This window comes from Podarcis vaucheri (assembly GCF_965113315.1).
Source record: "Podarcis vaucheri genome assembly, chromosome: 1".
Lineage (NCBI taxonomy): Eukaryota > Metazoa > Chordata > Lepidosauria > Squamata > Lacertidae > Podarcis > Podarcis vaucheri.
Genome location: NC_138759.1, coordinates 102880356 through 102896763, shown reverse-complemented (window position 1 = coordinate 102896763; position 16408 = coordinate 102880356). Strand labels below are relative to the sequence as shown.

Here is a 16408-nt window from a genome sequence, read left to right as displayed (position 1 = left end):
GTGGACAGTTCCTGGAGGCTTTGACATCTGCCATTTAATTCATTTAGAAACACCCTTAGTGTGCAATGCTATGTTGAAGACTCCTTCTCATTGAGGCATGTGGAAGCTTTATATGTATCTTTCTACAGTCAATAAAAAGTTTGTGTGTGTGTGTGTCTTCATAAAGTACCCGTGATGCTGCAAGATCACAACTGCCTGAACTACCCAGCTACTGATCTCTGACAGTGCTCATTGCCAGGTGGACTCTAACCCTTTTCTCTAGCATTTGCAATCTTTCATCCACTCACTTTTTACAGAGCTCCCGGCTGCTGTGCATCTTCCTCCCAGGTTTTTTCCAGACCTAATTTGTACCAATTTTAATGTGTGTGATAAAATGCTATTGCTGCACCAGCCTGCCTAGTGTGGACAAAACACTATGAAGGCTTTTAAGAGCTCCTTTGCCTTTAATTAAACACTTCCAGTTTGCAGGTTCAGCCCATTTTATTACTTCCCAATGAGTGTGGGTGGGGGATTGCTGATGAATAGCTCATTCATTGTCCCTTGAATTGCCTCCCTTAATTACCCCAGTGTCCATTTCTGTTCCCGACTAGTTTCTTCCCTTTATTACTTTTTTTCTTTTCCTTTTTAATAACGAAATGCTCCTATTTCACTGTAAAATGAAAAGAACAAAATTAATGAAAAATTCTGCTTCCAGCTAATTGTGGAAGGTAATGCCTCAGCAGTAATAAAGAGCATTATTGTGGAAGCAACCTGAGTCCATATACCTACTTCTCCCATATTCACTCCTCGCTGAAACACCTAATGGGTGATCAGTCCTGATCAGTCGCATCATCAATAGCTCTGCAAAGGAGAGCAGGATGGAGAAACTCTCTGTGCATTGCCCTCTCCTGTGCTCATGTTTTCCTCGATGAGGGTGCCTCTCTGTATACCCCACAAACATATAATGCGAACAGTGGTATGCACACATTTCACATTTTTTATAAATCTACTATCAGGGATGGAAATTCAGCTTCTGACACAGTGGAACAAATCCAGCTGCAAAATCTCCTAAAGGCGGTTCATGCTTGTTCTGTTAAATAGTGCTCACTTTTGAGTCAAGAGGTTTCATTACTATATTTGTGAATCTCTTGGCACAGGGGTGTTGGGATTTCCCAAAGCTTAAGCATTATTATGCGTTTTGAACCAGGGTTTTGGCAGAAGCAGCTCTGGATCACTGGTGCTGAGGGGTTAAAAACAATAGGGAAGGATCTTTATTTCTATATGCCACTTATGTGTGCATGTATATGCCATTCATGGTAGAGGTATGTCACACGTCTGTCTGATAGAATTGCAGCAGAGTTCCTAACTAATACGAATGGCAGGCATGAAATACTCTCAGTTTTAAAGAGCCTTGTTGGATCAGATATTGCATATCCAAATTAATGGATATGTCATCTGAAAACAGGATTTTTCACCTTTAAAACTATTAAATCCTGCTTTATGGTGTATGTGCCTATATCACTTTGTGACATGTACTAATATGTCATGCCTAAGATTATTTCTGAAGATTTGGCTGGATGAGAATCATTCTCTTTCTGCCTCCTGCCTGCCTGCTGAAAACCTCTCCCTTTGAAGCACCAATTCCAGAAGCCATCTAAACTAAAACAAGGAAGAGTGTATACACTGCACACACATCTTGGTTCAGTTAAACTTTCAAGTAACATGGTGCTTTTTGTTCCCAAGGTTCCATCACACAATCTAGAAAAATTGTATCCATTAGGAGAATAAAAGTTTTGCTGTGGTTCTTGCCTTCTAGTCAGTAACTGTCCGGTGGGGGGGGGGGGAGAGTGTACCCAGGTTTCAGGTTGCAGTTACTCTTGATGCATTAATCCAATACTAGGATTCATTTAAAGGGACGCGGGTGGCGCTGTGGTCTAAACCACTGAGCCTCTTGGGCTTGCCGATCAGAAGGTCGGCGGTTTGAATCCCCGTGACGGGGTGAGCTCCCGATGCTCGGCCCCAGCTCCTGCCAACGTAGCAGTTCAAAAGCGTGTCAAAGTGCAAGTAGATAAATAGGTACTGCTCCAGTGGGAAGGTAAACAGTATTTCCGTGCGCTGCTCTGGTTCGCCTGAAGCAGCTTAGTCATGCTGGCCACATGACCTGGAAGCTGTACACCAGCTCCCTCGGCCAGTAAAGCGAGATGAGTGCCGCAACCCCAGAGTCTTTTGCGACTGGACTTAACAGTCAGGGGTCCCTTTATCTTTAGGATTCATTTAGTTCTGTGAATGCATGGCAATGTGTGTTGCAACTGTAACAGTGACTGAATGACTAATACAGTGTCTGTGTGTGTGTGTGTGTGTGTGTGTGTGTGTGTGTGAGAGAGAGAGAGAGAGAGAGAGAGAGAGAGAGAGAGAGAAATATCATACCTTTTCTACTAAAGATCTGCCATACAGACTTAGATCCTATAAATTTATGGCAAGCATTTAAAGCCTGAAGTTAAAATAGAATTAGTAGTGCTTCCATCTCCGGTGGAGCTGATTTATTAAGATGCCAAAGAATGAACCGGTGGTGTGAGCAACTTTGCTCCAAGTGCTACATCCAAAGCTGCTACTTTACAAGAAAGCAAGAGTGAGAATCATAGCATTGCTTAATTCTTCCATTTCCTCACTTTTCCTTACTATTCTCTCCCCTCTTTTCAACTGTCACTCAATGCAGCAGGTGCAGTACTGCTGCCAAAGATGCTTTTCCATGGCCAAGATCACCAGGTTTCCCGGCCCTTGGATTCCACAAAAGACTGTACTTTGAATACTATCCTGCCCTTTGTTTTAAAGCTACCCTCCCCTTGCACTCAACTGTGAGGATTACTTGGAAAATGTGTTTGGGCCAAACACATTTCAGCTTGTGGGATTACTCAACTGCAGTGTACTCAACTCATTTGTTAGATTACTTGTCACTAGCCGTGTTGGTGAGGTGACATTTCATATTCTTGACTGTGTGTATGTAAATGCAATTAGCAGACAAAGATTTATTATTTAAGGCAGCAGTGAATGAGGCAAGAGAGGAACTCGGGCTTTATGGCAGAACTAACACATACATTCTTAGCTAATGGAAACAGAACCAGGTACGCAGAAATAAAGTCCCGTGCATAGCCAAATAATAAAGAGTTTCATTTCCCAGTGCCTTGAAGAGAATCAACATTGGAGAATTCAACATAAGATGCACTGAGGAAGCACAGGTCCAGAATAGCAGCACTGCCCAGAGAACATGATGATCAATGTGTACACGAGGGCACAAAGTTTGCATATTCTTTATCTCATTGTGAAATCTTACAAGCTAGATCTCCCAAAACATGGTCCTCCTTACAGATTTAGAAACAGAAGCCTGTACTGTCCAGTCCTTTTAACTTATTCATGTTCCTGATTTGACCATTTTGTTGTAATGTAATAGAAAGCTACGTAAGTCTACTTGCTATAACACAAACTGAGTTGCTCTACATCTTTTTCTTTCGTTCTGGAACATCCCTGCTCCTGCTGCTGCCTCCAGGCTAGCCTTGCTTCTGCTTCAGCATGCCAGCAAGATTCCTCAGATCTAATAGCTAAGGTTCAGATAATCCTTGAGTGGTGAGTCTGAACATCTGGCTTCTTGGCTCATTCTCCTTTGCCACCAACCTAATACTGGATTGCTCTCCTGTGCTTTAGCAACCATGGGCTCAATGGTTATTCTAACCATTACTCCACCACTGGTCTAGTTACACCTTATGGTTTCCAAACACTTGTGGGGAGTCCTGGAACCCTAGCAGGAGTTCCTTCATGGCAGGATGAGTAATGGGAGCCAAACTTCCCTGAATGCTAATCTCTTACAATGCTTTGGGTGTGTTGTGGGGTACCTTTTCAGTTCATGCAGAGGGATAGTGAGGTTCAGCACGCCAGGACAGCATCCCATAAAAGCAAAGTGTGGAACCTAGAGCACTCTTCAGAACCCTCTGTAAAGCACAGTTGTTCCTGCCCAGAAGTGCAAGCATTCCCCAGTAGGCAATTCCACTGAAAAGAAGGTTCAATGAAGAGAAAGGATTTGAAAGCTACTGTTCTAAAGTTACTTCTTCCAGAGCTGGATAACTTTGCACACAGCCCATGAAAAATACCTTTGCTCTTAGCAAGTAGGCTTACCCCTGTCATATCCACATTCAAGAAGCTGGAAAGTTTCTGTTCAGTTAAGACAGAGTAACTGCTTTCCTTTTTTCACTCATAGCTCTGCTTCCTGCTGTTTGCTCCAGAGAAAAAGAAGTGGCACCCTCTGCTGCCAAGGAAGAGAACGGCTTTTCTTATGAGAGCTTCCAACAGATCCTGCATAGTGGGGTGATCAACTTTGGAGTTCATGTGTTTTTCCAGCTTGGGTTCTGACGGGCCAGGCTGCCCAGGATGGTCTGTCTTCTCCAGTTCTGAAATTTCGTGAGAGTCAAATGGAAGGGGAGCTCTAGCAGCTTGGTATGAATATGGAAACAATCCTACTCCAAAGCAGTTGTTAATAGGCATAAGGGTATCTCTTCCTGTATCTTCACTAAGCTCTGCATATAGTACTGCCCTGGTTTGTCCCAGAAAGTGTAATTCCCACATGGAGTGACTTATAATGAAAAGGAAAGGAAACAGATACAAAAGCATTGGATGGAACATCATTCTATGCATGAAGGTTAATTATATTATAGTTTTGTGTTGATCTTCACCTTCCCAATCTACCCATTCTTCAAAAACAACCACCACCACCAACTAAAGACGATGTAAAAGGTTTTTTAAGGGTAAACACTATGGTTAAAGCTGTAAATCTAAAAATTACTAAGAACCAGGGTAAGATTTAAATAGGATTGTGCCAGATTCATGTTCAAGACTTGGTTGAGCCAAAATTATTGACCTTAATCTGTGTTTCTTTTCATGATTGTTTACAAGCACCTCCTGTTTTAAATGATGTTCAGCACTTACTGCAAACACTGTCATGCTGTTTCAACACATATTGTTCTTGAAACCGAACACTCAAACACCACATATATACAAGTATACCATTTTCCTCCTTCCTTGCCTTCAGAAATCTTGGCCTTACACCTCACTGCCACTTAATTCTATTGACTTGTATTTTCTTAAAATCAATAAACATTACTCTAATTCTATTGGCTTGGTTGTTAACTTAAGAAAGGTAAGAGAAGGAAAGTTTCCTATTTCCTCCTCTCTTCACAGCCACGCAACTTCACTGAAAAGCCTCTCTGGGGAATATGAAGGTCTTCCTGAACAACGTGGAAGTAGGCTGCTGGGGGAGAGGCAAGTCATCCCAGAAGTAGGCTTTGATCCTGAGGGTAACTTAAGGAAATTCATGGAAAGAAGAAAAGGTCCAGAGAATTTTCTGAGACTCTGAAGAGTCTATTACAGTGGTACCTTGGGTTAAGTATTTAATTCATTCTGGAGGTCTCAGTTACAGATAGGTAGCCGTGTTTTTTTTGTTTTTGTTTTTATTCTGGAGGTCTGTTCTTAACCTGAAACTGTTCTTAACTTGAAGCACCACTTTAGCTAATGGGCCTCCTGCTGCCGCTGCGCCACCGCTGCACGATTTCTGTTCTCATCCTGAAGCAAAGTTCTTAGCCTGAGGTACTATTTCTGGGTTAGCGGAGTCTGTAACCTGAAGTGTATGTAACCTGAAGCGTATGTAACCCGAGATACCACTGTACTTGCACTGTTCAAATAGTATGAAGAGTGCAAGCTCACTAGCGTTACTGTTCCTTAACAAGGCCTATAGTCCACAAGTTTCCTGTTTCCATTTTGATGGATGACTTCCATTTTGAACTCTTCATTTTGTGTGTGTGTGTGTGTGTGTGTGTGTGTGTGCACATGAGACAGAGAAAGAGAGAGAGGCACTAAAGCTAGAGACCCAGACTGGGATCACTTATCGCTACGGCATTACATGGGAAGCTCCCCAAAATAGGGAATTATAATTTAAATTCAAAAGGTTTTGAAAGGAAGGTGTGGAAAATTTTCCATTGTCATTCCTGGCCACATAAATGGAACAGCAGCCAAATCTGTCCTGGATAAATCTCCAGTTCCCAAATAGCTTCTTTGGCAGTTCTAAAATGCTATTTACATTTCCAGGTGATTTGGATATACAGCCGTTCTGTCCGCAATCCCCATAGAAAGAACTTATCACAGCCCTGGACCTACTTAAAGGGGGGGGGGGAGTCCTCTAGCTTGTGATAATAACCTGGCCAGCCTTGACTCCTTATTGCATTGGCTGCCTTCACAAGCTGAAATGCTGACCTTCTGAAACTGTAGTCAAGCTCAGATGGCATTAGTCACAGCACTGTCTCTCTTTTTTACCATGCATATTTCAAATGTAAATCTGTAACAAGATGGTTGTGGATCAAGACCACAACTATTCCTTGTAATGAAATTAAAGCTGCCTTGAAAAATAAGAGCAGATGAAGAATGAAGTGCAAAAAAGAGAAAGGAGAAAGGAGAAAAACATCTGGAATGGGGGGGGGGACTGAAAACAAGGGCACAGCTACAACAGCAACAACAAAAAGGGAGGTGAGGAGGCTTTTGTACACACTGAAAATGAATGGCCAGGAAGCAAGACTAAAATGTGCTGAGGGTGGCATGACTATAAGCCCTAGTTCTCCATTAGTTGGAAATTTTGTGCCTTGCCTGCATCCATTCAGGCTACAGGTAGGGTCTGAATGCTCCTTCATACAAGAAGCAAATAAATATGCAAGAAATTTCTATTCGTATAGAAACTTATGTCAGAGAGAATAGTTCTAGCTTGTGAAATTCTATTCATTCGAATTTCTCTCTAGATTTAGGGTTTCTGAATCAGCCGATGTTGCTTCGTCAATGGCTGTCATGACCCCAGGGTCTGACACCCTATCCTCAGGAAATGTGGCTATTGATTCAGAAAAGCATCAGAGCAGGGGAACAAATTGCCCTCAGAACCAGCCCTAGAAGTCCCGCTCTCACAGAAGGAAGGAGCCCATTTTACCAGCAACTATCTGACCTGAGGAGGTCATGCTGCTGTCCTCAGATGGTAAGGAATTCTAGTTTAGAAGTCCAAACAGAACTAAGACACAGCTTCTCTAATTGCTATTAGAGCAGGCTAGGCTCCTTTAATTGAATGCTCATTGGAGTTGCTGCTAGCCACACAGATAAAGCTGCAGATTTATTTAAGGATGAGTTTCCCTGCTGCTGTTGCAACACCATTTGCTTGCTTGTATGAGTCTCTTGCCTGAGTTTCAAATGGAGCTATCCATGGTGCTACCAAATTTGGTGGCACTTTGCCTTTATGGAGACTGACCTCTGCTTTGCTTGACTTTGCCATCTCAGAACCAAAACATCACCTTGCTCAACTCCAACTTTGTAGGTGAAGAAACTGCATCACTGTGATGACCTGCTTGATTTCTTCCTTTCAAATTTTACTGGTATGTGGGCTATACTGAATATTTGACCATTTTGATCATTACTGCTGGATGAGGGGGCTGAAACACCCTGATAATGAAAATGTTTGCCTATTTCAAAACTGTTCACTGCCATTGTTTTACAAATATATTGCTAACTTGGTGCCATTTCCCCCCACCATAAATTCTAGGTACGCTTCATGGAACTGTCACATCGGCAGTCCAAGCCAATCAAAGGTAATAGAGTGGTTGGAATATTTGTTATGACAATATGTAGCCAATCAGATTTGGCTATGAGCTGATGTCACTGAGGATAAACAAAGTAGACCTCATGAAGTGCTATTTTCACTTTCACTGGGCGAGGACTTTATTTGCTATCGATGCAATGCCCTTATCACTAAAACTGAAGGGGGGTGTGTGTGTGCTTTTTAACATTACTGAAAAGTGAAAGAAGTTTTGCAAGAAGTGCCCACCACAGCTCTCATACCATTCAGATAACATACGAGGACATAGATTTGTATACTTAACAGTATGAGTTATTGGACTATAACTTGTGCTGTAAGCATAAATGGAAACAAACAGGGTGACATGTGTTGTGTTGCTTTTTAAACTCTGCTGGCTGGAGATACTAGGTTGCATCCAACTAAATCACTGTATGTGTGGAACGGCTTCACAAGTGCAACAGAAGGGAAGGGAAGAAATTTAGTTTGATATAAACCACCAAGATTTGGATCCAGGAAGAATTCACGGAAATCAATGAGACAGTTGCAACAGATAGCAATAGTGTCAGAAATTGGTTCACTATTCACACCAACACTTTCAGGCTTATTTAACCAGCTATTTCTTTAAATATTTTTATGCTGCCCTTCATCAGGACATACTCCATCCAAATAAAACTATTGTTTTCCCCAACCATAGAACCCTGGGAACTGGAGACCTTTGAAAGGATTAGTAACCAGTCTTTTCACACAAAAAATGGTTTCCAGGTCTCACCATGAAAAACCATGGCAATTAAACTGGTCTTAAAGATACGCCAACAGAATATAACAAAATGCCTTTGCTGTTTTCAAGGTTGGTTTCTTTTATACATCTGTAGATGCAGAACACTATATGCATAGTTTGTCCACCTCAACATTTGAAGCCAGATGGAGAGACAGCTCAATTCTAATTAATTAAATATATAACCGGAACAGCTACCTTGGCAATTTATAAAGTAACCAGCAGAGACCACATTTCCCCCTCAGTACTTTAAAAAAGAATAACCAGACAACTAATTTTCCTTCTAAGTAACTATCTTCTAAACCCCATAAATGACTGCTCATTAGCCTGTCAATGTTTATAATGGCTTTCAGAACTGTAACAAGAATTAAAAATAGTTCAGTGAGCAGAAATGGACATTAATTTGTCATACTTAAATATGAACGCTTGAATGAGTTAGCCACAGCAAAGCCCCCTCCCACAGTTCCAAAATCAAAAGCTCTAATTTATTGCTTGCTACCTGTACCTCACTCACCAAGAACTGGTTAAAACGTATCTAATGAAGCCACCTTAACCTTATGTTACTGGAGAGGTAAAGGAAGTAGAACATTATGCAGTTTTAATTTTGTTTAGTTCCAGAAACCCAAATGAAGGACTGATTGAAAGAGAAAGACAAGAGAAAGACTGTGTAATAAGGGACAGGAATGGATTTAACCCCCAATGAACAATGTTACATACACAGAGATTGTCTAAACATCAGAAAGAGATTAAAGGCTGGGAATGCATAAAACACTTGACTGCTGAGCAATGTACATAGGATGTGAAGCAAAGTGAACATCAGGTTGTGCCCCATGAACCAACTATATCCGTTTGAAGAACTGAAGAGTTAGCACTTCAAGAGGACCTAGCAGGTACAATGTGGGCCACCTGAAGTGTATGTTAGAATGAGAGCGCTTCAAAGAGAGATCTCCCTCCTCATATTGGTGGAGCACAAAAGCTGCAGCCAGCACACTAAGGAATTGTTTGTTCCACATTGTTTTCCTGTTAGATAATTATATAACTCCTGAAGTGTGGGATGAATCTCAAAAGACAAACTGCTTTGCCCTATTTGTCTTTAAGATCAAAAGGGGGAAGGTGGGAGAAGTGGGACCGTGGGTTGCACCTCCAAAGGAGACCCACTCCTCAGTGTGTTTGTGTTATTGCATGCTTAACCACCACAGGGTATCTCTAAGCAGCCAAGAGCAGGAGGGAAGAATTTTGCAAGATTTATTCCACTTTGTTACACAAGATGCTAGCCGTGAAGAGCTTTCGTTAAACCTAAAGACTTTTATGAACATAAAATCAAATTAAACAGCACATTAAGGGTTCTATCTTCTCTGACTGATGTGCACGCGCAAACAACTCTCATTAACGGTAATGGCAGTTACGCACGCGCATCAATCGGAGAACAGATCCCTAAGTGCTTTATTGTTTTTCCTGGAGATTTTTCTCTATTGGACTTTAATTAAGCTCCTGCTAGGCTTGCAAGTTTTCAGTTTTTTAAGGTTTGCTTTTTAAAGGAAGAAAGAAAAGTGAAATCAGCTTCTTTGGCAGATAAGATCCCCCACCCCCAGCAATTGTCACAGCCAAGCCAAAGACATCAACACTAAATATCTGTTAGAAGCAAGACATCTGTTTGAAGTTACCTTGCAGCCTTTGAAGGGTTTGTCATCCTGGAGCAGGTTTGCCAACTGACCAAGACAAAAATGGCCTGGTTTGCTCCTACAGCTGTTAACTACACCTTGATTTATACAAATCAGCAGGTGAAGGTTTTCAAGGCATGGAGCTAAGTATTATCACCTGCTACTGATGAAGATAAACTTGCTGTTAAAGGCACAACTGTAGGGTGGCAAACCTAAGTTGGCAAGAAATTTCTTTAAGAAGGAAGTCTGACTAAAAAAGGAGGATGTTATGAACAGATATGCAAGGCACTGGTCTGTTGGTGATCCTAAGGCAAATGTACAAACCTGGGATTGCCAATAAGGTGTCACGCTGTATTGCTATTACACACACAATTTCAAGTCTTTTTTGTTTTTAAAGGCATGGAGACATACCCTTCTAGATTATAAATATTAGTCCTGCCTAACAGCATTATGTTTTGCTTACATGAATGGTAACATGTCTAATTATAAGACAACACATATGAGGTTGATTATTTTTTCTCAGTGTGCCGAGCTCTTCTAAGAGAGATCATTTCCTGAAAATAAAGGGACAAATGTTGCAGCAACTGAAATAGGAAGTGGAAGCAGGGCGGGGCTGGGGGAGGCAAGAGCAGGTAAAAAAAAAAATCAACATTTGGGATGCATCCTATCCAATTTGGGGATATATAGATATATATATAATATTAAAAAGCACATAGGCTATTTAATTAACTGCTACTGTATGCGATGTACTTACTTATTGCCTCCACAAACTGTTCAAAGAAGCAGTATGGGAACAGTGGCTCAGGCAGCTCTCTGAAAAACATCTTGAGTGCTCCGGTGACAACGTGGATGTCCTCCCACTGGCTGTCGTCCAAATTCAGCTTCTCTTCTGGGAAAACACGAGGAGAAATGGAACAACTGGTTTTAATGAAACAATTACAAGACACTAATTATTATGTTAATGTTTGCCTACTATCATCAGCAACCGTTAACAGCCTTCTGCACCTAGAGGTTTGGTGCTGTGCATGGGTTTCCAACCCCCCTTTCTTTCTTTCTCTCTCTCTTTTTTTTCCAGAGGAAGAGAACATTTTCAATGGAATACCATCTGTAGGAATGCAGCTAACAAAAAACAAGAGGCACAAAGAGACAGTAGCATTGACACAGGATGTCAGATACATTTATTCCCATAATGCATCAGTAGGAAAAATTAGCATCACAGCTCAACATGATTCAAAGCTATTTGGTTTCGAGGCCGAGGGGCTAAGAGTTGCCAGGGATGACCGGCTCAAGGGACCAGCCTAAAGGCCTTGCTGAGCCAACAGGAGACATATGCTAAACATGGCAATACAAAATGAGTTATTGCTTTACATGTGTTACGTCTTGCTATGTACAAGGGAATAATGGGCAACACTTTTCTTCCTCTCCTTTTTTGTTGTTGTTGCCTGAATGTAATGTCAGCAAGGAATTCAGTATTGTGGTGGTGGGTGGGAGGGAGGGAGAGAGGAGGGGAAGAGATATTAATTCCTCCTTATTGCTTCAAAAATATTTTGTTTGGTTTTTCAACTCTGGGAGGAAGATTTGCCCAGCAACAATATTAGACAGACCCCTGTTGGCCTACCTAGGCTATGCAAAGCTGTCAAAAATGATAACACGCTAAAGACAAACCACAAGTGCTTGCAAAACTGATTTTCTGAACAACAGAAATCTTTTCTTTTGAAGCTTGACTGAGCTGAGAAATTTAAATATAAAAGGAGGAAGAATGCAAGAAAAAAATTCTAATAAAAAGATGGGGTGATTATTACTTTCCTTTCCTTTGAATACTTATTAGAAACATCTGGTATTATTATTAGGCTACAAAAAAACCCTACAGAATTAGAGACCTGACAAAACTCCAAGAAAGCAAAAAATGCCTGTCGCTGTGAATTAAAAGTAAGCAAAGTTCTTTACAACATCTACCTGTTCCAGAAATGCACAAAATTCATAAAGATGTGGTTTGGCTTTTACTTCAGAAACATTTTCATGGGGTATATTCTAGTAAAGATCTAACTAATTTAAAACTATTGGAGAAACATCTCCGCCCACCTCAGAGAACATAATGTTACCAGTTTTGAGCAGAAATGAATTGTCTTGCTTTAGCCATTATTAATGCTATTTGCATAGACAAACTTGGTAAAAACGTCACACACAGCACCCCACAACCCACATACCACAAAGTAAACATTTTCTAATATTTACTGCTTTCCAAAGAGTGGTGTCAGAAAAGAATTTAAATGTAGGTATAAAGTTTCTAAGTATTGCGATATATTGACAATAACATTTATTTTCCCCAAACCCACCTCTTCCTTAATTTATAAGAGGTTGGAGTAGAGATTGAAAAACATACTTTTAACTGGTTCTCTTTTTCTTCTTTAAAACAAAAAAACCTCTCAGACTTTTCATCAACATAAAAACGATTCACTCTTGAAATTGAATTAGGACTTTCTTTTGAACTCCATGATCAAATTTGATTGATTGTATTTCAACAATTAGCCTTTTATTTCCCCCCATACACCATAGAAAGAGACAGACAGCATCCTAGCAGGCCGGTTTTACACAGTTATCTGTTCATAATAGCATCAAAAAGAGAGACCTGATGGGGTTTACTGTCACTTTAAAGAACAGGGTGGGTTTTCACATTGTTGAAATCTGTCAGATATTTTGAAATGTCCCTCTCACTATGGTGCCACACCCCCTGCGTGCCCTTATAATAAAATTGGTTTTACTCCTGATTAAATCATTTTCTCCCTACCCACTACCATACTTCTCATAATGGACCTGTGTGCACTACAGCTGGTGTTCTTCCCATGGTACCAATTCTTACTTTATCTTTTCAGCACTTTGCTGCTAAGATCTCATGCAGAGTGCTTATGTTTTGTTAAGAGCTTCATTCTTAGAGAAATAGCTTAACACATGTTCTAAAAATGTTGTACAACTTATTGCTTAAAACACATTTTGAAAATGTATAAGTACTGTAGCTCTGGCACAAACCTTTAAGTGGAAATCTTAGCAGAAACACACACACAGAGAGACACACACACAAAACAAAAACCCCTGCCTTTCTGGCTTGGTATGATTGTTTCCCCCTCTTTCCTGTACATTAAACATCTAAAATGGAATACACGGATTCTAAACTTTACCAAGAATTATCTGCCCAGATTTTTGCACTGTTTCCAGCTCTTCAAGGAAATGTGTTAGGAACGTATCATCTTGAAAGCAAAGGGTGTCATTTTACCCTCAAGCAATAAAGTGACTTTTTTTTAAAAAAAAATGTTCGTTAGAAGGGAAGCATGCCAAATTTAAAAGGGGGTGGGGAGAGAACTGCGTCAAAAAACAAACTGCAAGAATAATCGACTTGTTCAAGGTAATGCTCTAATTTTTGTTATTAGTCATGGGAGACACTTGAGTATAGCTTGAGTGTGGCCTAAAATAGCATTCACATGTGACCTCCTAGGAAAGACGCTCAACCTTGTATCACTTGCAAGGGACACCCCCAACTACCCACATACCATGGGTAGCATGTAACACATGAGCTGGGCTGTACCATGTGGACTGCAGAATGCAGCACAGCCCCTGCTAATTGATTTAGAAGTCCCATTTATTCAAAGAACAAAAATAATAATATGTAGAACCTGAAACAAAATGTTGTACTGTAGATCTGTTCAGAGGGCCGGCCAGGCAGCCTGCCAGCCAAACTTTCCTCCAGGATACTATAAAATATATGGGGAGGTTAAAAATCCTGCTTGCCACCCTCCCCAAAGTCACACTCAGCATTCCACGGTTCCCAGTGCCCAGTAAGCATAGCCAGTCCTTATTGGGCTGATTTCTCTCTGCAGAAGACTATTGTGTTTTATTATTATTATTATTAAATACTTTTACATTTTTATTTCAGCAAACCTTGGGGATTCCTCCGATACCTCCTCCCTCATTTCTCAGCAGCCCTGTTTTGGCTTTTCTTCCTGCCCACACTGGGACATGAACTTGCTATTAGAAAGAATGATGAAGCTGATGCTGTTGATATGGGCTTGCCATCTGTTTACCGTGAATAGGACTCTCACAGTAGGCCTGAATGATTAGGTAATGATCACTGTATTATAGGCCTGAGTGACTAGATAATGTTCCACAATGGTCAGGTTAATGGCAGGGATGGGGAACCTCGTGACCTGATGTGAGGCGTTGGATTGGTTGTTTGTAGAAACACTAAGCTGTCTGCTTCCACCTATGCCCAACACACACACACACACACACACACACACACACACACACACACACGTTACTGAAATGTTCTAAGTCTCCAGTGACCTTGGAGCCAAACTCAGGGAAATGCTGCCCTTGAAACTTCTCACCACTCGGGGTGAGGTGGGGGGAACAGGGAGCACATAACGACAACAATAATTACTTATTAGTGTTATTGATGTAAACTGATTTGTGGATTCTTTGTCGGACAAGGCAAGGTAAAAATGGAACAAAGAAATAAATAATGCAGTACAGTCATACCTTGGTTCATGAATGGCTTAGTTGTTGAACAAATCGGCTTCTGGACACCAAAAACCCAGAAGCAAGTGTTCTGGTTTTCGAACGTTTTTCAGAAGCTGAACATCCAACACAGCTTTCCCTTGAGTGCAGAAAGCTCCTGCAGCCAATTGGAGCCGCGCCTTGGTTTTGGAACATTTCGGGAGTTGAACGGACTCCCGGAACAAATTAAGTTTGAGAGCCAAGGTACCACTGTGTAGAACTTTGCCAGAACAATAAGAGCCAACTCCTAGGGGTCGAGGTCCCTTCACACACCCACACCCCACATGAAATGGTATGTGTGTGCTATGTATGTCTTGTGATCAATAATGCGATGCGGGGCTTGCTTACCCCCTCCCCCATATTTCATTCAAGTTGGCACCCCTGGTCAGAAATAAGGCCCAATTGGACAATTCATTTAATATTTTGCCCAATCCTGGTGTACAGGAATATTTTATTTGTTTTAAGTATTTGTGTTATGTTCACCTCTTTAGGAGAGGAACCAAGGGCTGCTTCTAATATAACTACATAGTGAGCACATATTTGGTTGCTTTGCCTTTTCTCCCCAGATAGAAATGCTTCTAATCATGAAAGGCTTTTGATCCAGCAGGGAGGTGATTACTTTTTCTCTTTCTCCCTCCCATTGCAGGACCCAGTACCACCTCACACAGTGCCCCATACGGCCCCCAAAACTACAGAACAGTGAGGGAGGTGGTGCTAGGTGCTGTGTGGAAAGAGGAAACTGGCAAAAGTCACACACTCCTCCACCAGTGGGAACAAAGTCTAGGGCAAATTTGGTCCTTAAAGGATTTATAGGTTGAGAAGTGAATTTGGAACACTTTGTTAGCATGTTGAACCATCATCAGCCTTGCTATTTATTCTTTATTATAACATTTATACTATTGTTTCCAGCTCACAATTAGTTGTTCACAGTGGCTAGCAACAATTTAAATGAAATGCAATTATACAATGAGCTAATACAACAAAAGCAAACCAAGTGACACAGAAGATCACCATCAGCATAATATTCAAGAGCAAATATTTAGGATCTAGCCAAACCATAAGTGCACTGGAACAGAAACATTTTGGTTTGGCATCTAAAGGCAATGAGGAAAGGAAGTCCTTCTGATCTCCAAGGCAGAAAATTCCACAGCCTAACTGAAAATATTTTTTCTCACGTCTCTGCAAATTGTAACTCTGGGGGTGTGGGGATAAGGAACAGAGTTTATGTTATGTCCAAAAATTGTTCATGTGGACCTGCCCTCAAGGCTGTTGCTAGGGTTCGAAATAGCCAAGCACCTGCTGAAGCCAATGTCTCACCAGGGGATCAACAGCTAACCCCTACAGGCCCCTAGCTATGCTTTATCTCCTTGCTGTCACTGCCTGCCCTCCAGTGTGTGAGGTGGGAAACCTCACTTACACCCTGCAACTGCTGCCCTCTCTGAGTCAAGACAGAGCAACGATGGGCGCAAGATGGAGCAATAACCTCTGCCTCTCCCTTTTGTCAGCTGTGTGGGTTAGGCCCAGAGGAAAAGGGCAATGGAATGGACAGGGGTAACAGCGGTGAGGACAAGTGTAAGAACAGCCAGCATATATGCCCCTGAATGTGCCCCTTATTTGGCAGTCTGAATTTAATTTTTAATTTATTTCCCCCCATACAGCTGACTGAGGAGTCTTGTCTTCCACCAGCTGCATGAGAGTATCCACGCCATCTGAATTGCCCATGGCTGTGCCAGGCTGCAAGGGCAGCTTCTGCTAGAATCGATAAGTGGGTTTTAGGTATTGCGGCTAATTGCC

The 16408-nt window shown here is 41.4% G+C and overlaps 1 protein-coding gene across 15 annotated transcripts in view; it reads right to left on the bottom strand.

Moving 5' to 3' along the window:
* ARHGAP15 (Rho GTPase activating protein 15) overlaps nucleotides 1-16408 on the bottom strand; it is a 376884-nt gene that overhangs the window by 52709 nt on the left and 307767 nt on the right. For all 15 annotated transcript variants that reach the window (XM_082198904.1, XM_082198913.1, XM_082198906.1 and 12 more), the window contains one exon: nucleotides 10818-10952. In XM_082198904.1, the coding sequence (XP_082055030.1) occupies nucleotides 10818-10952 (135 nt within the window). The remainder of the gene's footprint in view (nucleotides 1-10817; nucleotides 10953-16408) is intronic.